The sequence below is a fragment of the Centroberyx affinis genome, unplaced genomic scaffold (assembly GCF_046629955.1).
Source record: "Centroberyx affinis isolate AG114_WGS23_722 - 3 ecotype Tasmania unplaced genomic scaffold, CSIRO-AGI_Caff_v1 ptg003599l_1, whole genome shotgun sequence".
NCBI classification, from domain to species: Eukaryota; Metazoa; Chordata; class Actinopteri; order Beryciformes; family Berycidae; genus Centroberyx; species Centroberyx affinis.
Genome location: NW_027281519.1, coordinates 99,578 through 125,124, shown reverse-complemented (window position 1 = coordinate 125,124; position 25,547 = coordinate 99,578). Strand labels below are relative to the sequence as shown.

Below are 25,547 nucleotides of genomic sequence, written 5' to 3'. Positions count from 1 at the left end.
CATGGGAGATTTTACTCGCTAGAGATATGAAACTTCCACCCATAACAGACTTGGCCCGTCTGCCTTCCTCTACCGATTTGCCTCCTGAAGCATAATTTGAAATGTTTGGTATTTTGATTTTTTTGAGAAATATTAGATTTTTTCCAGTATTGTCTAATAAACCTTTGAGGAAGTTTAGTCATTTCAGTGTTTCACCATTCACAGTAATGTAAACACACAGATTAACCTCAGCATACCAAGTGCTGTTTGATGGATGCTTTCCAAAGCACCTTACAGCAGAGGCCTATATTTTTTAGCAAGGGTGGCCCCAGTAGGAATTGAACCCCTAACTCAGTTTTAGTGCCTTCCATCCATTTACTGTACCTACACAGAATCACAAGGTGCCTGCGTATACATCATCATAAATGTCACCATGTGAACAGGTGGATGAAACATACTGTGAGTGATAAAAGATAATCGTTAAATGTCCCCATAAAGTTCTTGACCCTGACAGTGTTAAATCTTTAACATTCCCATACAGGCTGGAGCAGAGGATTTGCAGCTATTTAGAGTTTCAAGCCTTGAAAGGGCTGAAATCCGTTGTTATATTAGGTGTTCAAGCTTCTTCTTCTCCTTCTTCTTCTTCTTCTGAAAGAGAAAAGAGACCTGAACCTGATTACCATGATCAAAAATGGTAATCCATCACCTGACCCAATTGCGGTGCTTTAAATAAGTAAAACTGTAAAACCTTGAAGCCACTGTCAGCCCTACAGTATATTCATTATACCCGCTCCACCTATGCAGCTATCCTTCCTCTGTCAATGTGTCATGATAGATTTTCTGCTATTTTTACTTTTTTAAGTAGTTTATTTCCAAGGGCGATTCACATCATTCTGCCTGTCCTCCACCTCCACCCCTCCTCCCTCGCTCCTCTCACCTTCCCTTCCTTACTCAGCCGTGTCTCCTTCTCCCTCAGATGCATCAGTCAAGCAGACTATAGTGGAGGACTACGGCTCCACCTGCCCACAGGGCTATAAAAGATTCAACAGCACTCACTGTCAAGGTAACACGGGCACGATGTAGCTGATAGCACAGACAAATCACCCATCAGAACACAGTTTGTGACATGTGGCAGCTGTAGCATGAAAATGACTTCAAGATAACTAAAGAAAATCATCTCCAGTTATTAATTTGCTACTTAAAGTTTGCTACTTATAGTTTTCTGTGTTACAAAGTTCCTATATTCCTTAATTGCTGTCATCTCTTATGTCAAAATAATAATATCTCCCTCTACTGCCCTTTTTCCCCCCCGGCCCCCTCACCTGGAAGACATCAATGAGTGCTCCATGCAGGGCGTGTGTCAGAACGGAGACTGCCTGAACACACTGGGCAGCTTCATGTGTTCCTGTAAGGCTGGTTTGGTGCTTGACAGGAACAGATGTGTCGGTGAGTAAGAGGCCTCTCTGGGTCTTCTGCCCGCTCTGCTCTGCTGCTCGCTTCAGATCAGCCTGCCTCAGCGCTAAACCAAGAGAAAGCAGATCTTTATGTGGGATTCTCCTGTTTTCCCTATTAGCATTCTGTGCCCAGTTGCACCCTGTCATCATTCGAGCAACTTGAAGGGTTTCATTCCAAAGTGGGATATTCAACATTTGAGAAAATTAACTGTTGCTCTTACAATATAATTGCTGGCATCACAGTAAACCACATTATGGGTTAGAATTAAAGCTATCTTAAAACCTTTGACTGAAAATAGTTGTGTTTTTTGAAGATACAATCATCTGTTTTTGTGGAGATATGGACAGATGATTCAGATGAAATCCTTATGTCTGTGTGTCAGAGTCTCCAGCTGAACAGGCTCAGTGTTTCCTGATGGTGTCGGAGGTGGGGCGCTGTGAGCACGCCCTGCCCACCCCGCTCACCCAGGAGATGTGCTGCTGCACGGTGGGCTCGGCCTGGGGCAGCAGCTGTGAGCGATGTCCTCAGGTGGGCACAGGTGAGTGGAAGGAGACGAGTGCCGGGGCGGCCGGGGAAATGCTTTGAGGATTTCTGTGATGTCAGATAATCTGCAGTCCCAATTACAGGCCTCTTTTACAGTATGTCATGGCATGTGGGACATTATGCTGTCTAGTCTAGTCATGTTTATTTATATAGCCCTTTATCACAAGCATGTCTCAGAGGGCTTTACATACTGTCATACACATACATTATATACCGTAATACATCATATACATGTCTGTGTGTCTGTCTGTGTGTAGATACATTCTTATGAACACAATAATTCAAGAAAAATACATAGAAACTTCAGACTTACACAGGTTCCCCCTATAGAGGAGATTATCTGATTAGATTTTGGAGCACCTGTGTACATACATTTGCATATTAATGAGGAAAACTGATTTTCTTGAAACTAGCTCCTTAATGCTTTAATATATGGAGTTCATATTAATACCACTCATGTGAAAACAAGTATGTTGATATAGAACTATTTGCAAATGAATGCAGTAATTAGCTTAATGAATAACTTCATTAGCATACTCATTATGTTTAATATATCATGGTGATTACGGCGGGACATTAGGCAGCTCAAGTGCCTCTTGCTCCTCATGAGGAGAGTTGCTCATACTCCTCATCTGTCTTAATAGAAACTGTGGATGTAAAGGTGTGAGATTGTTAGACAGTACAATAACAGTCTCAGATAATATTATAGTTTTATGGTCTTAATTTTTTTTTCCTTTTTTTCCTTTTTAATAAAAGCTAATGATAATATAAGCCACTAAAATGCTTACATTGCAGTATCTGTCAAGTGTGATTAATAGTGAATATGGCTAATCGCTACATCCCAGTGTACTGTGTGGGAAATACAAGTTAGACGGGTTACAGGGGTTACAATTACAGCTCATGCTACACACTATATATCTCTATGTTTCTCTATATCATCTACTGTCATGAAATTTAATAAAATATATGAGGTGGGTGGATTGCTGTACTACAGTATCACTTTCGTAGAAGATTTAAGTTTATACATTCTGTATGGATATATACAAACTATGCGTTAGATTACAAGAAGCAATTTTTAGTGCTTGCAAATATCAAAAGCACAAGTTTGGGGGGAAAAAGTTGGAATTGTTGATTATTGGGCCTGCTACTGTATGTAAACATCGCACAAAAAGTTCAGAACTTTGTGTTTGGTAGATTATTTCTCTGTTGTAACAATGCTTCTTGGCAATACATTTTATACCGTTGGAAAGCCTGTTTATTTCCCTTTTAAATGGTGCCTCATTTGTAAGGAACATGCATTTGTGGGATGAGCAGCACAGCTGAGTATGTGGGTTGCGCTCATGTAAAATTTACCAAATCTTCTCTGCCAATGCCAAACAGCTTATTCTGCTATTGCTGACTCTTGTTTGGTGTTGTTTGGTGGATTGGATGATTGAAGTCTATCAGTAACAAGGAAGAAACAAGACATATTGGCAATTTTACAATTTATTCATATAACAAACAGTCAGGAGCCTCAGTAACGTGTGGAAGAACCATACACAGCCACAACAGCCTGGCACCTCCTCCTCATGCTGGTCACCAGCCTGGTCACACACTGCTGTGGGATGGCATTCCACTCCTCAACCAGGATTTGTCGCAAGTCAGCCAACGTGGTTGTGTTGGTCACTCTAGCACGAACAGCACGCCCAAGCTGATCCCATAAGTGTTCAATTGGGTTGAGGTCAGGACTGTTGGCAGGCCATTCCATTCTCTCTACTCCCAAATTCTGGAGGTAGTCTCTGATAAACCCCACTCTGTGGGGGCGAGTGTTGTCATCTTGGAGGATGGAGTTCGGTCCCAGACTGTGGAGATATGGGATCGCCACCGGTTGCGGAATCTCATCTCGATATCTCTCTGCATTGAGATTGCCTCCAATGATGACAAGCCTCGTTTTTCCAGTGATGGAGATGCCGCCCCACACCATCACACTGCCTCCACCAAAAGGTGTTACTCTATCGGTGCAGCAATCAGCATAGCGTTCTCCCCGTCTTCTCCACACTTTGACCCTACGATCCAACTTCCGTAGGCAGAATCTGGACTCATCGCTGAACATAACGTTCCTCCACATGTTCAGGTTCCAGTGCAGGTGCCAATCAGGTACCTGATTGTCAGCACCTGGGGGTACCGGAAGCTCAAACAAGAGTCAATAGCAACAGCAGAATAAGCTGTTTGGCATTGGCAGAGGAGATTTAGTAAATTTTACATGAGCGCAACCCACATACTCAGCTGTGCTGCTCATCCCACAAATGCATGTTCCTTACAAATGAGGCACCATTTAAAAGGGAAATAAACAGGCTTTCCAACGGTATAAAATGTATTGCCAAGAAGCATTGTTACAACAGAGAAATAATCTACCAAACACAAAGTTCCGAACTTTTTGTGCGATGTTTATTTTGCAAAATGTGAGATTCTACCTAAGTGAAATGTGTCTTTAAACAGCAATAGAATCCATAGTTTGTAAGCATCCCCTCTTTCTCTCTTTATCTGCCTGTCCCTTGTGGTGTTCAGTGGCCTTCAGTAAGATTTGCCCTGCTGGGAAAGGCTACTTCCTCCAGAATAGAAGAGAGACTGTGGCCTTCGGTCCCCATATTTACAGCTTCCCAGAGAAGGGCATCCGCAAGCCTGACAAGACGCAACAGGAGGGTGAGTCCTCAAATACAGTAGGCTACACCACTCAGGATTTCTCTAAGGCACCAAACATTACTAATATTACTTTGCCAGTCCTGCCTAAGGAACATTCAAATTCATAGTTTTAATACCTCTCCTCTATCCCTTCTCCTTACAGAAATCAAGCCGCCGGTAAGACATTATTTCTGTGGCTAATACAGTAATAATAACAGCTTGTGGTTATTTTTAGCTCTTGTAAGATCTGATCATGTCTTTCGACCAGGAGAGGCCACCAGAGACGAGCACCGCCGTGCAGCAGGCTCCCATCAGCACCAGCAGTCCTCGAGTGCCTGGTAAATTCACAGCTAAACACAACAACCATACTCTACTCCATACTCTATAACTCCAACGATAGAGCATGTCGAAACACGAGTGAACATGTAAGAGATACCTCGACACGTTATCTTTCTTAACCAGTCACAATATGGGGGAATTTTCTTTATTGGTGCTTCAGTTAACCATAAATTCATGTTAGCACAATAGCTAATGTTAGCACATGTTATCCAAATTGCTACTGCAGGCCACACAACAACACAGTCTGTTAGCTGAGGCTAGTAGCACCCATCAGTCCCAATACACAACAATGCCTGACAGACCAATGTAGAAATGTTCTCCTTGTGTTTGGAGAAGAAAAATAGCAGGACTAAAGTTTTGCCCACTACATTTCTCTTCTTTTGGATCCACAGTTACTAAGTCGACCCCTCAGCCCATCGTCAAGAAGAACCCAGACTACGAGCGCTTTGAAACACAGACGCAAGTCTCGCGTGAGTTCCACTGCACACTCAAGATAACTAGCACCACCACTAGATATATTCTCCATTACCCTACAGAGTCAGTACTGTAAGGCTATGGTCACACTATTAGGTTTTTTTTGTAGAAAAAACGCTGCCTCAACTGCATTTTATGCTGATAATGAAAAGCGGGTGACTTTGTTTCCACAAATACAAAAGAATTCCATTAAAATTGTATGTGACCTGTAGTAGCTGCTACTATCAGCAAACAGTACTTGTGTCCAACTCTCAAACACAAACCCCCACAACACAGCCAATGTTGCAATGCTTTATGAGTATGAAGTGTTTCAGAGAATTTGCCAACAACTCCTACGAACTTCTCTGCTACTACTTTCTCCATTTTCATTGTTGTTGTAAACTGCCAACTGCCTGCGTACTGTGAAACCCCAACACATTGTCATTGTGATTGGTCCGCTCTCAAAAAAGCGGTCCATGCTGTGCATGTTCCTCTGAGATGTTGAACTTGTCTGAGCATTAGAAAGTGCTTCACTCTGCCTTAAAGAAGCACAGGCACAGAGGCATTCAAGTATGGCACTCATGTTATCAAGGTTGTTTTTTTTTACCATCAACCTCCATTAGCTACCATTGATTTTCTATCTACCCCCAGCAGCTTTATTTCTATCCATTGCTTTGGCAGAAATTTTGATTTGAAACTGAAGTAAATCCCTGTGTCTCCAAAATGCATCTAAAACACACTTTGGATACTTAATTTCTCACCTATATGAGTTATCTGTCATTGTGACAGTCATGTCTCTACTAGTGTGTAAAATAGTCCCCTGGATATTTCAGAAAACACTTCAGATATGCCCAGAACCAACAAACTGCGGCAGCTGAAACAGCGAACAGCAGGCGCTTTATGTAAGTTTACAGGTGAACACGAGATGAGAAAAGATAAACAGTGAGAATGCTCTGTGCTCCCTCCTTGAAGCAGAGACAGATGAATGCAGGCTAAGCAGGAACATTTGTGGCCATGGAGAGTGTGAAAACAGCCCGAGCGGCTACACCTGCCACTGTCACCCCGGCTACCGTCTGCACCCCCAGAGGAACATCTGTGTCGGTAAGAGAAGAAAACGCCGCAAATGATGATCAGAGGAAGTGTGGGCATGGGAGAGAGAGAGAGTGAGAGTGACCAGAAATACTCCAGGCTGATATGCTCATCCCCTGGCAAACACAACTCACTGTGCTTCCAGGAAATTATTTTTATTATTCATTTGGTAGCAAACTGTTTCACCCAAACAGTTGGAGGATGGATAGAAAGGGAACTTGCTTCATTAATATTGTTAAGATCAGCTGGCATAAAATCTCCTGTTACTTAGAGCTAGCAGGACATCCACTAAAAACTTCACCTAACTTCACACTGAATTAGTCTTGGTCTTAGGTTTTTCAAAGTTCTTGACTTTATGCACTTTCTCTTTCTTTGTAATCTCTCTCCCACCAATGCCTCTTCTAGGTGGCTAATTTAAGTTAGCAACATTACATAGGCTACAGTGAGTATATACTCTGAATTGAAAATAGATATATGTCATCTTAGTGTATCATATAGCAATTTTAGAAGATTTGCACACTCACAACTAGACCCAGTCCTGGTCTTGCCTTGACTGTAAAGGTCTATTCACATCTGGAATGATAACCACAAAGATAACTATAAACTATAATGATACATTGTTGCTCAAGCTTTCACACAACAACAACATCTATCCTCAGTTTCTCAACAGATGAAGCATCACTGCAGTGAGCTACCGAATTCTCCCGTCCCCTTCTTTCTTACAACTTTAATTTGATTGGTTCAAAATGTTTTATTGTTGTCTCTGCATCCAAAAAAATCACTCTGAGATCGAACCAAACATCTAGTATAATTTTGGATGTTTTTTATAGATATCGCTGTAGTGGGAATACAGCTACTCATTCTATTGACATAGAATGATTTAAATGTTTTTATCGTTATAGTTATCGTTCTAGATGTGAATGGGCCTTTATAGTTATCTTTATAGATATCATAGACGTGAATGGGCCTTCACCCTGGTACTAAGTTGGGGACAGCTGATCTAGTATATGACACAGGCAATTATTGCTAAAGGAGTGATGTTGCAGTGGGTGGTGAAAACAGGGAAAAACACTTCCTGGAATCACAGTACTGTGTCCTCTGAGGTCTGTGACCCTCTCTAACTGTCTTTAATATTTAATATGTAGTCACATTGAAATTATAATGTGCAGTTAATGTAGCTTTCCCTGTCCTTACTCCTGCCAACTAGATGATGATGAATGTGACTCAGAGCCGTGTGGCCACGGCAGAGGCATTTGCATCAACACTTTAGGAGCCTACCAATGCCGCTGTCGCCAAGGCTACAAACACATGGTGCATCATGGGAGACTTAAATGTGTAGGTGAGTTCGGCCGAGGGGTTGCCGTGTTGAAACATTTCTTCTCTAAGTTATCAGATCTGGCATTTGCTGTAATGTTTCTGCTTTACAGATGTGAACGAGTGCTCTAAACAAGACATCTGCGGTGTGGGCGGTCAGTGTGTGAACCTGCCCGGTTCCTATAAATGTGAATGTCACAAAGGCTTCAGGAGCAAGTCACACCGTCAGCCAACCTGTGAAGGTATGCAGGGCATTTCTCATTTTGGATATTAGTGAAAGTGTTTGCACTCAAGCATCATTCAAAGTGTGTGTGTCCTTATATTTCTGCTCAAATATATGCGTGTGTTTGTGAGTTCTTGCACCAATCCAGGTATGTAAAACATGCACTCTCTTATTTCAGATATTAATGAGTGTTTGAACCCCAACACTTGTCCCAATGAGCAATGTGAGAACACGCCAGGCTCCTATGAGTGTGTTCCTTGCTTACATGGTCATGAGGCGCGAGGCGGCACCTGCTACGGTGAGAGCCGCTCTGTCATACAGCAAAATGCATCGCCATGGTGGTTTAACTCTTTAACTTTATTTCTGTCAGTGTGTTTCTATGAGGCACTACCAGCTAGTGAGCATTACTGTTGCGCAAACTCTTCTAAGATAATCTGCTCCTGAAAACAAAGCAATGCTGTTGGCAAAAAAACAGGCAAAAAGCAGGAAAATTAAGGCCCAGGCTGAAAATAACGGGAATTACCCTTTAAGAGCATGTTGTAACCATGCCATTCCCATGTGTCATCTGAAGGGTAATATGCGAAGAATTCAGCAGCGAATCTATGGTGGAAAATGGACGACATCAATCATAGTGGGCAGCAGTTTACCCTGCATTCACTCAGCAGCGGGGGCCCACCCTGCTGAAAAGTTACTCACAATGCAAGACTGCAAATACACTCTGAAGACAATCTGGCCTTATTTACCATTCAAAACAATTCCATAAAGCGTGAACTTTACTTGCTGAAAATTAAAATAATAAAAAGAAAAGAAGTCAGTCGGATTAGTTAGCGTGCGATGAACGTATAATTTAGGGACATAATTCAATAAAGGGGATTTGGAGAATATTTCTTTCATGATGCAAGAATCCAAATAAAAACCAGCTGTCCGGTGCTACTTGTGTATCATTACGTCACTGTATTTTAACTCCATCTGACGCTTGCTCTCTATCCCTGTTCCACCAGATATCAATGAATGTCAGAAGCACGGCGTGTGTCCTAACGGCCGCTGTGAAAACCTCCCTGGCACTTACCGCTGCCTGTGCGATGAAGGCTTCCTCCCATCTGCAGACAGCAAAGGCTGCAGCGGTCAGTAACACAGACAACGTGTCGTTCACCTTTGCGTGGGATTAGATGGGATTGAGTTGCTTATTACACAGTAGAGCCATGCAATGCTGAAGCTATAATGGGGAATTCTAAAAGGAGGTGGAGGTTTTGCAGATATTTACAGCCTGCTTGTTATTCCTTCTCCCAAACAGACATTGACGAGTGCGAGGATGACAGGCTGTGTGCCAATGGGCGCTGTGTTAATACAGAAGGCTCCTTCCAGTGCCAGTGCTACCCAGGATACCAGCGCACACAGGAGGGCAGCCACTGTGAAGGCATGACTTATTTCTCATTACAGACACCATATATTGTAATTATGTGGGTGTGATACACTGAGATGCACAGCATGTTGGTATGTTCTTGGGATTTTTTTTGTAATTTTAATAGCAGTTTTGTTGTTTGCTTCACGGTATCCTCACACTAAAAGATTATTTTCATCTGTGGCTTCGACAAAATAATTAAAACATAATTATATATACATCACATCAGTACCACAGACTGTATCTCATCATAGCATCAATTACAATACAACAATATTACACAATAAAGACAACAATAACAATAAGAAAAAGGCCTGAAAATTTAAACCCGGTCTGATCAAATCCCAAAACATTATTGCCACCGCTTTACTGAGCCAAGGGGTAGATTCCTTTTTGCAAGCTCAAAACCTGGCTAAAGCCTGAAATTCCTGATAATGTTTCAACAATGTTTTTCAAATCCAAGCCTGACCAATTGATTGATAATTATTCTCGAGCCAAGCCTGTTGGGTACAGGGTAACACTATTATATGATAGTCCAAAGTTGATACTTAACTATCAGGTGAGAAAAAGTAGATGTTTAACAAAGGGGCACTTGCATATTTGCTGCATCTCTACAGGCTTTATAACCCAAACCCTAACGCAACCCTAAGATTAACCCTAATCCAGACATTAAATATCTATAGACTATTTTTCACACTGTTGTATCACCTGAAACTCAGTAGACCTTTTAGTGATACATTGTATTCACTTGCTAGTAAGTTGAGTATCAGGACTGGACTATCCAAATAAACTGTGACCTAGTCTAGTTTGGTCTTTTCCAGTTCAGGATTCATAAATGTCAGGCTATAATGGTGTGCACCTCCCTGCTTAGCCACACACTCTATCATCCCTGGGAACCATTATTTACTTGTCAAGATTTCTTGTTCCTCCTTTCAGACGTCAACGAGTGTGAGAGGCCGGCTAACTGTCAGAGCGGCCGCTGCATCAACAGTATGGGCTCGTACCGCTGCGAGTGCCAGAAGGGCTACACGCTGGTGGGAGGCAGGAAATGCCAAGGTCAGTCTCCACCTGCTCCTGAAACCTTTGTGATCAGACCTTTAGTGGAAAAAAGGATGCTGTCAGTCGCTTTCACGCTAGCAACCTCTAACGTGCATAATGTGCATGCTTGATTGAAATGGAGTCTACATCTGGGTTTCCATTTAAGTATTTTTTGAGCAATGTGATGTATTGAATTAGAGAAGTTGAATAGAAACAGCAATCCAGTACCACAAAAAGGTTTTTACATTTGCTTGAAACAGAAAGTGTTTTTCTTTATAAAAAAATCCCCCCAAAAACATTATATGAGAAATAGAGATGGAAATGCATTTGTCAAAGAAATAATGACACAGGCTCAGCAAGATCAGTCTGATGAATGGTTCAGTTTGATTGCATAACAGTTTAAAAGTGGCTTTGGACATTCTGAAACGACAAACCTGCTGTCAGTCCTATGTATATGATGTATATGGTGCCTGTCTTGATTTTATGACATTAGTTGGTGTATTAGAATACATATATATTGTATTTTTATTGGATAAAAACATGAAATATAGCCAAATTTAGCTGAAAGACCAATAACTTGCCCAGTACAAATCATTTTTTAAAAGATGTTTTTTGACATTCAGGAAGCCTATTTATGTCAGCTGATGGAAACACACTTACTTCACATTTAGTTTTTCTGCATGACAGTTGTATAGAAACACAGCTTATGTTAGAAACACTCAAAGCAGCCTGTGTCATTTCACTGTCTCCTCTCCAGACGTAGATGAGTGTGCAGCAGACAGAAGTCTCTGCCAGCCCTATGGAAGTTGTGAGAACAAACCGGGCTCATATGTGTGTGTGTGCAACCACGGCTTTGTCCTCTCAGAGGACAAACACAGCTGTGAGGGTAAGCCTGCTCTGATATCTGCTGCTTTACTCTAGACCCCTTGAACCATATTCATCCCACGGCTTTACTGGGGCCTGAAAGTTTGATCCCTGCCTGACCCAAAACCAAAACATTTCAGTCCAAACCCAAACCAAACCTGAGGGCCTGAAAGCCTAAAAATTATAATAATTTGCCATGATAAATTACTAATACCTGTATTTTTCTGTAATACTTTTGAACCTGAGCCCGATCCAAACTGGAACAATGGAATGAGAAATTCAGGCCAGCTTGGCGAACCCTCTTGCAGTCCTGTCAAGTCATCGGATTTTGGACTCTAATGTTTCCTAACTCTCATTCTCAACCTTCACCACAGTCACGCTGACCCGTTCTCCCTCCTCTCCCTCTTCCAGTAGTTGAAATGCAGATGGACGATAAGAAGGAGTGCTACCTGAACCTCGATGACACTGTGTTCTGCGACAGCGTCCTGGCCACCAACGTCACCAAGCAGGAGTGCTGCTGCTCTATCGGGGTGGGATGGGGCGACCACTGTGAGATCTACCCCTGCCCTGTCTACCACTCTGGTACATTGACAACACACGCACATACTGTACATGCACATTCAAACACTCTTCATACAGTGCATGTGTTGAGTGCATGTGAGCTCATGGCTTCCTAAACGTTTTCATTTCAAGGACCCCCAACACTGATTTACATCAAACCACAGATTTTATAAGATTCTGCCCCACATCCCCTATTCAGAAGATTTTTCTTGTTAGAGCTGATTTGGAAAAGAAGTAAACAACTGCTCATATTATAATTGGGGAGATGACAGTGGAGAGAGTGAGATAAGTGTCATTCTTCAAGTTCAAGTTCAAGTTCAAGTTTGTTTATTTATATAGCCCTTTATCACAAGCATGTCTCAAATTACTGTAGAGAGAATGAGCCTAACTAGATCTAACTGAACAATCAATCGTAGAACAGAATGATATAGGACAGACAAAAGGAAGCAGAACAAAGCACAAGACACACAATAGCAGATTTTAGCAAGACATGATTTCTTCTACATTCTTTTATTACACTAAGTTGTAGAGGATGAAGTAACAGTAATAGCGAAATTAAACTATCATTTGCTGAGGACCCTCTAGGACCCTTGCAAGGACCTGTAGAAGGCCCTGCACCCCATTTTGGGAACCGTTGCTCTAGCTCACTGAGTTAAGCATGGTACAGTACAAACACTGTGAGGGTGGGGGTTGCATTTGGATAAAAGCGTCCACCAAATGGCATACATTACGTCATATTCTTTTTTTTTTGTGAACAATTGTTTTACATTACGTCATATTCTATATCGTGTGCATGATATCTACTCAAATGTGTTTGACTCGCAGTTTGATTGGTCTCTATTTTGTGTTTTCTACCCAGCCGAGTTCCACTCCCTGTGTCCAGTGGGGCGAGGTTTCTACCATGAGGAAGGAACCACTGAATACGGCCTGTCTCTCCACCGGGGTACATATTATGTAACCTGAGTCTCTATATCAGTGCATACCAGTTCAGCTCTGAAGAACATTCCTCCCCGTTTATTTCGGGTTCATCATTTATTTATTCGTCATTTATTTTTGGGTTTCTGTCTGAAGGGTTGTACCAAACAAGTGGGTTGGGTGGTTTGTTTGGCAGTAATCTGCAATAAAATAGTTTAAAGGCCCAATCTGAAATTGTAGTATTGTAGTAATTGTAGTACCTGTATGTAGTAGTGCAATTTCAGATGTATGGCTTTGTGTACATACTGATTTTTTTTCATTCTGAAATTTATGATTGGAGCTTTTGATGTAAGGACAGTATTTGACAGCTAAATATGAGTTTTACATTTATTTTGAGGCTGTAAAAATCTTTGTTTACTTTTCTAATGAAACAGACCTGTATCTTTTTTTTTTTTACCAAGCCTTTGGCATGTGGATAACCTACTCCAAAAACATTTCCCTCATGTAAAGGAGACATTCAGCAGTAATCGATAATACCTTTAAATTTCAGTAATCAGTAACCTTTCATACCCTTTCACTGACAGGTAATCTTTCATCATCCCTGATCACATGTTGTTAGTGATCCACCTGCGAGTGTCTGTCACTGAGATGGGATTTTCTGTCCTCGTCTACAGATATCGATGAGTGTGTGCTGTTTGCCAATGAGATCTGTAAGGAGGGTCGCTGTATGAACACGCAGCCGGGCTATGAGTGCTACTGTCAGCAGGGCTTCTACTATGACAGCAACCTCCTCGAGTGCATTGGTAATTACTAAAATACACACACACACACACACACACACACACTGTAAAAGGCTGTTAAAGCTTTGTCAACATTTGTAAAGGTAAATGTAAACAGAGATATATTTTGAGTTATGCAACGCCCACACTCACATACTTTTGTTGATGCTTCATTACTGATTCCTGATGTTTATGGTTGCGTGTTCTCCTTCAGATGTGAACGAATGCCACGACGAGTCTCTGTGCACTAACGGTCAGTGCGTGAACACCAGAGGGTCTTTCTACTGCAACTGCAACGCCCCCTGGACCCCGGACTCCAACAAGAAGAAGTGTGTGATCACCACAGTAACAGGTGACTCAACTTGTATCTTCCCCTCTAAGACCACACACAGAAAAATAGAGGTGCAAACTGGAACTGGAACCGAAAATGGTTCTTCGGAGTGATGCCATAGAAGAACCATTTCTGGGTCCACAAAGAACCTTTTCAAGAACCTTTTAGTATTTAAAAGGTTCTTAATTCCTAGTTATTGGATGGTGGTTGATGGCATAAATGTGGAAAATAACCAAACCCCTCCATATTATATATTGTGCTATTGCAAATGAGGCTATACAAGGGCATATAAACAAAAACACAATGCAGGTGTCTAAGCAAAGGAGTGCAGAAATGGTTCTTTGTGGAGCCAGAATTTATTCTTCTATGGCATTACTCCAAAGAACCATTTTCAGCACCTTTATTTTTCTGTGTGACAGTTTATTCTGCATCTGAACTAGCAGGTTTGCTCTAACTGCTGGAAGACTTACCTTGAGTGTTGAGTACTGAGTCGACCTTTTTGTGGTGCAGGTGTGAATGAGTGCCAGGACCCGGCCAACTGTAAGAACGGCCGCTGTGTGGACACCGCGGGGTCCTACTACTGTATCTGCTCCCCACCCTGGACCCTGGCCACCGACCGTAACAGCTGTGTGACGCCCGAGGAGCAGGCTGGTGAGTGCAGGCCCTGTGCTGTGGGTAGATTGCGGTGGGTGACTAGGCAGTGGGTCGTGTATTCTGGAGAAAATTCATAGTGTTGCCTGTGCGCACATGTGGGAGATAGGATGAATGAGACAAAACCACTTGAGTTTGATAATACCTCACACTTATTCCTCAGTGCCCGGTTGCATAAAGAAGGTTAAGGATGTTTTTACCCCCAACTTTTCCTTAATGGTCATCTATCCACATGAGCTGCACCAAACTCTGCAAGCTAGTTTGCCTGAGAACAAGATAGATACCATCTCTCTAAGTAGCAACAGGTACTAGCTACCCTAGAACTAATGAAAAGCACTAGATATCAACATAATCATGCTGAATAGGGAGGTCAAGCATTGTGCCCATAATGTACTGTAGTCACAACTGGAGATTTTAGCAAATTATGCGAGCATACTAAGTAACTTATGCTAATTTTTATCTTTATAATACACATGTTCAGAGTGTTTTCATCATCTTTCAAGTAGTTCAGAGTGTTTTCATCACGTTACATTGTGACTTTGAGTATGTAATTGACAATAATATCCTGAGATAGAATGAGAGCATACCATATGTATTTTCACATATAGTGATGGATGATAATTTATTTTTTCTTTGAAACCTAAAGAGCTGAAATGAACTACACGTTTCAAGTCAAATAAGACAGTACCGTACCGTTAAACATGACTGATAAGCATTGTGTGATTTAGCTTGTGTATTTTAGCTTTAATAAACATATAGAGACACTGAAATGAACTGGACCAATTGTACTTCACAGAGAGTAGCTCCTGGCTAGGACAGTAGGCATTGTGCACAAATGTATGTATGTGTGCATGTATGTATGCGTCTGTGTGTGTGTGGAATCTATATTTCTCAATGAAATGAGCCCTGCAATTCTGAAGCTGCATGGAGACATCTGGCACAAGGAGTTTTGGGATTTTGTGACGCTGATTTTTACTGCTGAGGAAACAAAGAGATATTTCAGGAAAAAGTTTTTTTCAGGCAAGTTAGTGATTTATATGCAGTCATTTGATCTATGCTGCCATCTTATATGATAGCATTTTATGAAAATATACAGTATATAAATAAGGCATCTGCAGAGATGTGTTATGTTCATGTATTTGAATTTGTTGAATTTGAGTTTGCCCACCAATATGTGTTTATAGCCGATAGCAAGCTAAAATAGCAAGACAAAAATAGCAAGATAAAATCATGAATTTAAAACGACAACAAAACCGAGCGCAAACCTCTGCTAATGCTTAACAATTCTCCAACTTGCTCCTACAAGATATCCTTCATATAACTTAACTGCAAACATATCCTTAGGATTTGGAATCATTAGTTTCATGAATCATGAATCGTTAGTTTCATAGTTATGGCAATCATCTAATGATGGAAATCCCAGATGAATTGTTCCTTGGCCCAAGGCCGATCTGTCCACCAAATTTCTTGGAAATCCATTCATTAGTTTTTGAGCTATCCTACTGACAGACAGACAAACAAACCAATGGGCAAAAACATGACCTCCCCGGTGGAGGTAATAAATCCAGGTTCTTGCCCCATTTGGTCTGAAGGAAGTGTTAAAAGATATAGATTTTTAACCGTTTAAAAGGCTGTAACTCCCTCATCATGGATCCTACACAATAAAACTTGGTACATATACACATATATCTCACATCTCACATCCTGTTCAGATTTGTCCATGGAATCACATTTGCCCTGATGGATTTTCAGCCTGATGGACTTTCCACAATGGGTGTTTTTTTTTTTTTTTTGGTTAGTAATTTGATAACATGTACCAAAGTTGGTACATATTATTATTTGAGTAGCAAAGAGTAATGATCTTAAAATCAGCCCAGCAGGATAAACAACATTTGCCATTAACTAATGAACTTGAGAAAGGGGTTGGCCTATCACGAAATTGCTGATAACTGTCCATTAATCATGAACCTTGGTACCCATGTTGAGGACAGATAAGGAATCATGTCTGCAAAGGCTTTTTAAAACAGATCTAATTGGGGACACCACAACACCAAAACTTTCACTCAATCTGGTCAATTGGATTTCATCAAATTTGGTAAACATGTTCTGGGGACAAGAAACATCTAAACTTTGGAACATCATTATAAAACTTGGTGTAGACATCCGGATGTCTATTTTGAACATGCCATACGCAAATTACAAGGCACTCATTCTTTGCGGTCACGCATGATGTTGCAGTCTACAAAGTTGATATAATGTCCTACATCAGTCTGTTGATTTTTTGACTCAGTCTTTTAGGTCTAAACTTTAGCCAAGTATCTACCAAGCTAACTGTTTCCTCAAGTTTTATTCCACTTAGCAAGCATATAGCCATTTCTATGACACTGGCCAAAAAGAGAAATAGGTTTTAAGAAAGTAGTTAAACATGATTTGATATAACATAAATTTATAATGCACTGCAGCTTTTGTTGAAAAATTTTGTCTGTTCAAAATTCAAAGCCACACAAACACAACTTGCTGCATTCAAGTCACACTAGCTTAATACATGGTAGCATCATTACCTCTGCAAGTAATCCATCATACACAGTGGCTGCAAACTACTTGGTAAATAGAAGATCCCTTGGTTGATGTGCCACTGCGATCAAGCTTTCTATTTTAACCGGCAACTTTACTGCAAATAGTGCAGGCAATAGTTGCATGGTAACTAGAGACCCAATTACAGTCTTATGCCTGAAGCCACTGTAAAACACTCAATTCTTTGACTTAAGCAGCATTAGCAGTACCCATCAGCAAATACCCAAGGTGAAGGAAACAACTTGCACGAGAGATTTAAAGGTAGAAAGTTAGATATTTTATGCAACCCGGCACAGACACTTGCTATTTGCTCCCTCGTTTGATTTTTCATCTGGCAGCAATGTCACACAAATTACAGAATTAATCGCAAACCCTGCTTAACGTCTAGTTCCTAGCCATGAATTAAATGATTGAATCTTCAGCTCAACGGCGGGCTGTTTCATACTGATTATCGGCATGTCCTCAGAAAGTAAACCTAGTGATCTGCCTACATATCTACCCACAGCTTACGGGACATAGCTGAGAGCTGGCCCCAAGCAGATGTTCATATTGTAACCAGTGTCTATGGTGCCCTTTGCAGATGTGAATGAGTGCCAGGACCCCTCGTACTGTAAGAATGGGAGGTGTGTGAACACGCCCGGCTCCTTTCACTGTATTTGCAACCAGCCCCTCACCTTCAGTGCAGCGCTCAAACAGTGCGTCTATGACGGTGGGTAAAATCAACCGAGCGTCGGCTCACCCGAGCCTGACCAGTCAAAATGAGTTTTGGCTTACCTTGACATCTGCCACTCATGTTACTCTTTTCAACTCCTCCCAATTTGTGTCCCATCTGGCCGGTACTGGCTTTATGTTCAGGTACACCACTTCCCCTATTACCTGCTCTGTAGAAACAGCTTCCATTACTGGTGAGAGATGACATGATAGCACTTTTAAAAATACATATCGTATGTATGCATTTATACACGCAAAGTAATATCAAATTATGCTCAGTATGAGAAAATGTGATTGCTTTTGGCATTTTCTCTGCATGTTTATTTTTCCCAAATCGTTTTTTTCTCTCCTCATGTCTTGCTTTGTGTTATCGATGTTATCGATTGATCACACACTATCATAGATGATAATGTTGATTTGGACCTTGATATGGTAGGAATATGATAGATTAAACTGTACATTCAGTTGCAGAAAGGTCTGAGCTCTACCCAACAAGCTTCACTAGTGATAATTTGACATGTAAAGATACAAATGATCACTTATGCATATCCACAATATTAAAATGCTTTTTGATGCTAGTGCACCACCATTTTTACAGAGATGTCATGATAATGGTTGGCATGATCTACTGTACTGTATGCTACATTACAAAGCTGGTAAGATAATGGACTTTTATGAGTGAAATTGATTAAACATGAAGCATTATAGCCAGCAGAAGAGCAGTAGGACATTATTGACATTATTGACACATTAATCCACAAGCAGTCAGGCAGTAACAAACTATTCTGGCAGTGAGATGTTTTCCTGTAATGACAGTGAACTGTGAGCATAACTGTGAACTGTGAGCATAAAGGCAACACCTGCAGTCAGCATCATCCTATTAAGCGTATCACACAACCACACATCATGTTTACCAGTAAGCACTGTGCATGAGAGATTGGTAAGTAGGTAGCTAGACATCAGTGACTCTACCAAAAAACGATTTAAATAGGTCAGCGTTTGATTGCCCTTCTCATCAACTTATCTTACGCCTGTAGCAGTTCATTTGTCATTGGCAACAGGCACCTATAGCAATTTCAGATGATGATTATGTATAGAGAAATCAACCTGACATTTCAGATGACTGTTATGGGCAATTAAGTAGCTACAGCCACATATACTGTATGTAGCCTGGAGGTGAACGTAATGAATACTTAGGCGGAGGCAAAGTAAATGGTTTCCATCTAGTTTGTAGATATTACATTGGTTCTTAGATTAGTTTGTTAGTTTTACATTAGTCTGTAGATGCCAGTAGCTAAATTAAATTAAGTAAATAAGCTAAGTTAGTAAAGCGGATCAGCTTCCACTTGCCATGACCAGGTCTCCATACAGTATAAACAGCCTGCCGCTGGTATAAATAATCGGTCCAGCTGGGGAAAAAAATCAAGACATTTTCTTTGCTGTATGTGTTATTTACACAGGGAATGTATAAGCTAGCAAGCTGAAAAGCATAAAATAAATCCTGTGTTATGGCTCGCTGCTGTAGGCTATGGCAGGTACAGTAAATGGATCTGTTAAATGGAGCAGTATGCATGGATTATGGGGTGGTATATTTTATGCAGTTACACTCCCTATTTTACACTCCCTCTTATTCATGTTGACAAGTATTTTCTACTGAAGCTTATTACCTCAACTGGGTTTCATAACTTAAACATTTATTGAGCTATCACAGCCTTGTGAGTGATGCCATCATCTAGGTTGTGACACAGCTGTGCCCTACTGCTGAAAATGTGAATCGATTTAATGATTTCCCTCCAAGTCAAATATTGTACATTTGTCAGTAGTGTGCCATATCATTTTATTCTAACAACCCTGAATTTCCGTGCTTCATCTCCACTTTGAATGAAATTCCATGTTGCTGAATACTTGCAGTTGTGCACACTCATGACATGGATGCTTAAAGTTACAAAATTGATGTTTAACAGGCAAAAATCACTGTGGATATCTTCTTATTGGCTTGCAACACATTGAGTAATCATGTAAATCATAGAGATCAGCAGTGTCTGAATGATGCTTGCTTACAGTATAATACTGTAATACAAGCGCAAAAACTTGATGTATACTTGACAGTTCCTTAATCGTTAAAGTTTTGAAGAAAATAATGAAGATCTCACTTCACTGTTAATTGTTATGCATATACAGTTAGTAACATTATACACATGTTTTCCATCCTTCTTTTTTCGCCCAGACCGCACCGCAGCCCATAAGGACGTGTGTTTCCTGCAGGTTGATGAGGATTTGATCTGCAGCTTGCCCAGGAGCGGCCTGGTGGTGACCTACTCAGAGTGCTGCTGTCACTACGGCCGCGGCTGGGGGCCCGAGTGCCGCACCTGTCCGCAGAGAAACTCAGGTGGGGAAGACCCGCTGGCACTCGAGCTTCTCAGTTTTGAACGCATTGTCCTCCCGAGTCCCACTTTCTCCTGAGCTGACGAGTCCTTTATTCCTTCTGTCCAGTGATCTTCAGCCGTCTGTGTGAGATGCATCTGGAGACCGAGTCTGACGGGGAGCTAGATTTCCTGGCAGCTTTTGCCAACTACAACCCAGGTAGCGTCCTACGATATCTTTCTTCACAAACGTGTCAGACTCAGTAACACAATGATGTATTCGGCCCCAACCCACCCTCACCTTCTCTCTTTCTGTCTTTCCCTCTCATTCTCTCTTTCCCTCATCCCACCTGTTTATGGTCTAAAGGTGACAGTTCGGAGGAGGATTCAGATGAATGCAGTTGCGCCAATGGCCGCTGTGTGCGTTCCTACCTGGGCACCATGTGTGAGTGTAACCCAGGCTTTAGGCTGGACCACTCCCGCACCCGCTGCACAGGTACGTTTACACCTCCGCTTTCTTTGTCTCATTAAATTCTCATCAGACCACTGACTGAAGTTTCTCCTTTTTCGTCATGAATTATTGCTTGTATTATTAAGGAGGAATACAGTCAATACAGGTTTCCAGATACAGTAATGTAGAGAATACTGGCATGGCAGCGTGTATGAAATGATTTAGCATCATATGCCTGTGTAGGAAGGTTTGTATTTTGCACTGATAAGCGATCTTTTATTGGACCATATCAATGTATTGATTCCCTATCTAGTCTTCTCAACTGATATTGCCTGTACTGTATATTTTGTTTTTATTTATTATATTGAAGTTTGCTTTTAGGTTTTTGTTTTTGTTGTTTTTTGTGTTTTAAGAATGTTTTTTATTGTTTCTATTGTGTTTTTTAATCTTTTAAATGAATTTTTTATAATGTTTTTATTATTAACCCTGTCTGCAAACCAAACCAAAATTCCTACTTGTAGCATATTTAAAGTTACAATTACATTTAACCTCAAATAATAGCCTTTTTTTTAATTATTTGTACTGTAAATCAGATGACTCTCTCCCTCACACATGCACACACACACACACACACACTGATACACACTCTTGTCCTTGTGTCTTTTCAGACATTGATGAGTGTGCTGAACCAGGAGTTCGTATTAATCCATGCAAGAACGCCCGCTGTGTGAACACCATAGGCTCATTCAAGTGCTACTGCAAACACGGCTTTGTGGCCGCGCGGAGGCCCAACATGTGTGTCCGTCCCAGAGCTCGGTAACCTCTGTCTGTCTCTCTGTTTATCTTTATCTACCCAAAACACACAAACACGCACGCACATACTGCAGTACACCTCTGTCTCATACTTAAAACATGGGACCAGGTGTACACAGTGTTCCTAAAATCATGTCTTTTCATTACGAGCCAAATCATAGGAAAGGCTCATTTGAAATGTACAAAATGTATCGTTGTCTGCTCCTCTTTCACTCCCCATTGCACATGTTAAAAAAATAAATCAACGCAGACAAAGACATAGGTTTGTTTTGTTACGCATTTTTTGTAATTATTGTTTTTTTTAACTGTTTGTTCATTAACTTTTTAATGTGCATTTTGTGAATTTCTTTATTCGTGTCCCTGTTGCATTGATCTTCTATTCTTAATTTCAATCCTTGATCTCAAACATTCTGTCATTTTAATGAGGAAACGTGCTAAAGAGAGAATACCACACAAATTTAAGGCTTTATATATGTTATTCCTATTGTCTATAACATTATAACGAGTCAGTATTTGTGAACTTGTAGCTCTCCCTTCCAAAGCCACAAACCAGAGAACTAAGACACAAATTAGTGAATTAAGATGTAAAATCTGGAATAACGTCACAGGTTTCATTACAAATGTTTATTCTCTGGTTTCTATCTCTGGAAGAAAGTTGTTCTTATATATATAAATATTGATCAGACTGTCCCAGATTATAGGAATGCCATGTGAACTTTTAGATTTTGTTGTATTCCCCTTTACATTCCCACTTAGGGCCACGGTCTTTAATGTCTAATTCTAAGTGGACATCCTCTATCTGGGAAATATCTCTCTCTGAATTGTATTTTTTAACCATGCGTCAATTTGACTGATGATTTTGATTGATTGTACAGTTTGTTCAGTGGAATATCCTTTTCTGAAAGATTGGTGCCTATCTACCCCTGTATTTTTGTTGATGTATAGTATTGGAAGCCTAAATGTTTTGTATTATTTTGACATGTGCACCTAAGTGGACTTTAAGCTAGACAAAAAGGTAATGCGCTTAGCAGTGAATCTAGGGGGAATGTTTGTAGCTGATTCAGGAAAAAAAAAGAAAATTTGTGACATCTTTTGACAAAATTGCTGCATTTATGTATTTACAAACCAAAGAGGCTCTTGAGAAAAGAACAATTTTAATTAAAAAACAGATGTCAACCACTCAGACATTTGTTATTTTTTGTGTGTGTGGTTTTTGATGGTTATGGCATGGTTGTCACTTTCTAACGCTCAGTTATAAATGGATTTTTAAATACTTACTGATTAATGGGTGCTATTTCCTCTTTTATATGAAGACATCTGGTTTAAAAATGGATAGGTTTATGAGAACTGAAAATAGTGAGTATTACATCAAAGCCTACATATCTGACAGGCAGACACTTTCAACCGGTGAAGCAAAGAGTTCCCATACAGTCGTTTTAAGCAGTATGGGGGACTGCTAATGTGGGATTCAGTGCTGACCTTTTGAAACACGCCTGGAAAGCAAATAAACTGGGCACGCAGCAGGGGAGGCCTCCCTCCACAGGTTTATTCCTCTGCTCTTTTGCTCCTCACCTCACTGTACAAACATCAAACATTTACAGACTTGATTTTCACTTTTAAAGCAACTTTTTTTTGTAAAGTAAAGTAAGTGTTTCATGGCTGTTACACGCCGTCTATAGCGGTCTGTGGCTATCTTGCAGCATAAAGAAGCATTATGTTTGCGTTTTAGACATTTAGCGGACACTCCCATCCACAGTGACTTACAGTGAGTGTAGAAAGGCTTTAATTCCTAGATTACCAACATCACAGCCAACCAATAGTAAGGAGTGCAGGCATCAGAACCAGTACAGTCTGACAACACATCTACCAAAATACTCCTGTGATACTGGAATCCCTACATATGATAGGGAAACAGAGATGAGGACAGAAGGAAATTGTTTTTTACTTAACCTGGTCCTTGAAGGCAGGTTTTGGGCACAGTGACACTTGAACTTGGTTCTTATATCTCAGTTTTGGGACCGCCAGTTCTAATTTTAAGCCGGGGCAGAAAACATAACCCTCCACCACAGCTGACATCAATAAGGATGACATCATCGGTGAGGATGACATCAATTCCTGCTCAGCTGATTGCATGTTGGTGTGAACATGAGGAGGTGAGTTTGACGCAGAGCTTCTGCCTAGACAGGAGTTGCCTCTCTGTCTTTACAGGTGAACTGGCCTACATTACATCTATTCATTTAATTGTTCAGTTATGTTTTTGTAAATTAATTCTCCTTTTAAAGTCCAAATACATCCCAGAGTTTACCCTAACAGGTGGGGTGGGTCTTCCTGCCTCCTGAAGTTCTACCCACCTAAAATAATTTTATTAGTCTGGCTTTCAATGGGAGAGTTTTAGTGTAGTGTTAGGGATGAAAAGCCTCTGAACAAGCAGTTAGACCACTAAATGCTTGTTCAGAGGCTTTTCATCCCTTCCAAGAATAAAATTCTGGAGGAAACACCAAATACTTGTAATTTCTTTGACATGAAAATGGTCAAATTCAAAGAGATCAAATATCAGCACAAAATACAGGCTATCAGCAGCTTCAGTCGAAAATGATAAGTATCCATATTGGCCTTCAAAACCCATATCAGTTGAACCTTAGTTAGTATTGCAGTTATTAAATTAAAGTGTCATCAAATTAAGCTGCTGCTGAGGAGATTATGAGGTCCCCCCCTTCCAGATTACTACCTGGAGTGGCTGTGCAAAGACAGAAATAGCTGCCAGGGGTAACAAGGCTCACACAGGAGAGAATGGATAAATAGGCTACTGGTGGGATATTCCATGATGCATCTGTGTCTCCCTGAGCTGGGGTTTATTCATAAATCACAGTTTTTGTCACTTGAAATTTAAATGCAGTCAAAAGAGGATCCTGAACTATGCTTTGAACTCACTTTTGGATAATGATATGGTTAGAATATTGATTACAGAGTCGACATCGCATTGAACTGGCAAGATTAAGGACCAGCTCTACGACTGTAATTTAAATCTTTTCTCACTTTGTATCCTGAATGCCACATTGTTGAGCCTGTTTTAGATGCGTATTTGACATGCATGTGGATGGCGTTCAATCTTTCACGTTGATAGTTTTTATCTAGTAGATTGCTTTTCTGACTCACAGGAAAAACTGATCACTGATGCCCAAAGTGACCTCAGTGGCAGACTGTTGCCAAAAATGGCCTTGTACAGCTCATGACTTTAAATGCCATAGTGAGTCACACAAGGCGGCTAAAACCGGGATGCAAAACTGTATGTGACGTGCGTTTTTCCCTGGTCACGCCTCGGTGTGTGTTGCTCAGTGCTTGTTTTGTTCATTTACTTGATTGCATTGGACAAATTTTGTACCCTCAGTTTGCTTGAGTTAATTATTATAAGGACAGGGATGATGTTGTAACTGAGCATAAGATTCAAATGACGGTCAAGATGTAAATGCTTTATTTTCTTTTGCATGCTTTTTAAAAGGAGAAATGGGCCTGTGTTTTGAGTTACATTGGAATTTAATAGATGAAAAGAGAATATTCACTATCAGCAAGTCCTACCCTTTAGATATCAATGTGCATCCATAATTGATAAAACAAAAATGCCTGCATAAAAGCTTTAAATAGGCTGTTGAAGTTTTTAAGGCCCCAAAGGTGCAGCACCTCATTAGAGTATAATTAGTCTAGAGTGACATTTCCCGATGAGGAGGCAGCAGATCTCTATCAGCCAGTCTGATCACTGGGGGACGTCACAGATGTGAGAAGAGATGTGATCCAGAGCTTCAGAATACACCCTGCACCAAAAACACGAGCTGCAACCTGTCACACAGCCTATAATTTAACCTAACTCTCACGAATAAAGCCTCAGGTTAGGGAATAACACTTTTTTAAATTTGTTTTCTAACAACCAAGTGTCTAACCATGAGGCAAACCTCAACCCTATCCTTAAACACAAGTCTTTCTCTTGCTTGCCCAAGTCAGTCGTTGTCATTGCCTTACTTTAAGATAACCAAATTAACCCTT

The 25,547-nt window shown here is 40.7% G+C and overlaps 1 protein-coding gene across 1 annotated transcript in view; it reads left to right on the top strand.

Annotated features, from left to right (window-relative positions):
* ltbp3 (latent transforming growth factor beta binding protein 3) overlaps nt 1-22,682 on the top strand; it is a 39,136-nt gene extending 16,454 nt beyond the window's left edge. The window contains exons 5-29 of the mRNA XM_071540276.1: nt 956-1,042; nt 1,309-1,425; nt 1,817-1,972; nt 4,525-4,659; nt 4,802-4,815; nt 4,907-4,976; nt 5,370-5,447; nt 6,403-6,531; nt 7,727-7,858; nt 7,947-8,075; nt 8,235-8,354; nt 9,058-9,180; nt 9,351-9,473; nt 10,395-10,514; nt 11,254-11,382; nt 11,772-11,942; nt 12,781-12,864; nt 13,511-13,639; nt 13,830-13,967; nt 14,457-14,597; nt 17,752-17,880; nt 20,110-20,271; nt 20,376-20,465; nt 20,613-20,741; nt 21,365-22,682. Coding sequence (XP_071396377.1) covers nt 956-1,042; nt 1,309-1,425; nt 1,817-1,972; nt 4,525-4,659; nt 4,802-4,815; nt 4,907-4,976; nt 5,370-5,447; nt 6,403-6,531; nt 7,727-7,858; nt 7,947-8,075; nt 8,235-8,354; nt 9,058-9,180; nt 9,351-9,473; nt 10,395-10,514; nt 11,254-11,382; nt 11,772-11,942; nt 12,781-12,864; nt 13,511-13,639; nt 13,830-13,967; nt 14,457-14,597; nt 17,752-17,880; nt 20,110-20,271; nt 20,376-20,465; nt 20,613-20,741; nt 21,365-21,516 — 2,987 coding nt within the window. The 3' untranslated portion in view covers nt 21,517-22,682. The remainder of the gene's footprint in view (nt 1-955; nt 1,043-1,308; nt 1,426-1,816; nt 1,973-4,524; nt 4,660-4,801; nt 4,816-4,906; nt 4,977-5,369; nt 5,448-6,402; nt 6,532-7,726; nt 7,859-7,946; nt 8,076-8,234; nt 8,355-9,057; nt 9,181-9,350; nt 9,474-10,394; nt 10,515-11,253; nt 11,383-11,771; nt 11,943-12,780; nt 12,865-13,510; nt 13,640-13,829; nt 13,968-14,456; nt 14,598-17,751; nt 17,881-20,109; nt 20,272-20,375; nt 20,466-20,612; nt 20,742-21,364) is intronic.
* The last annotated feature ends 2,865 nt before the right edge of the window (nt 22,683-25,547 follow it).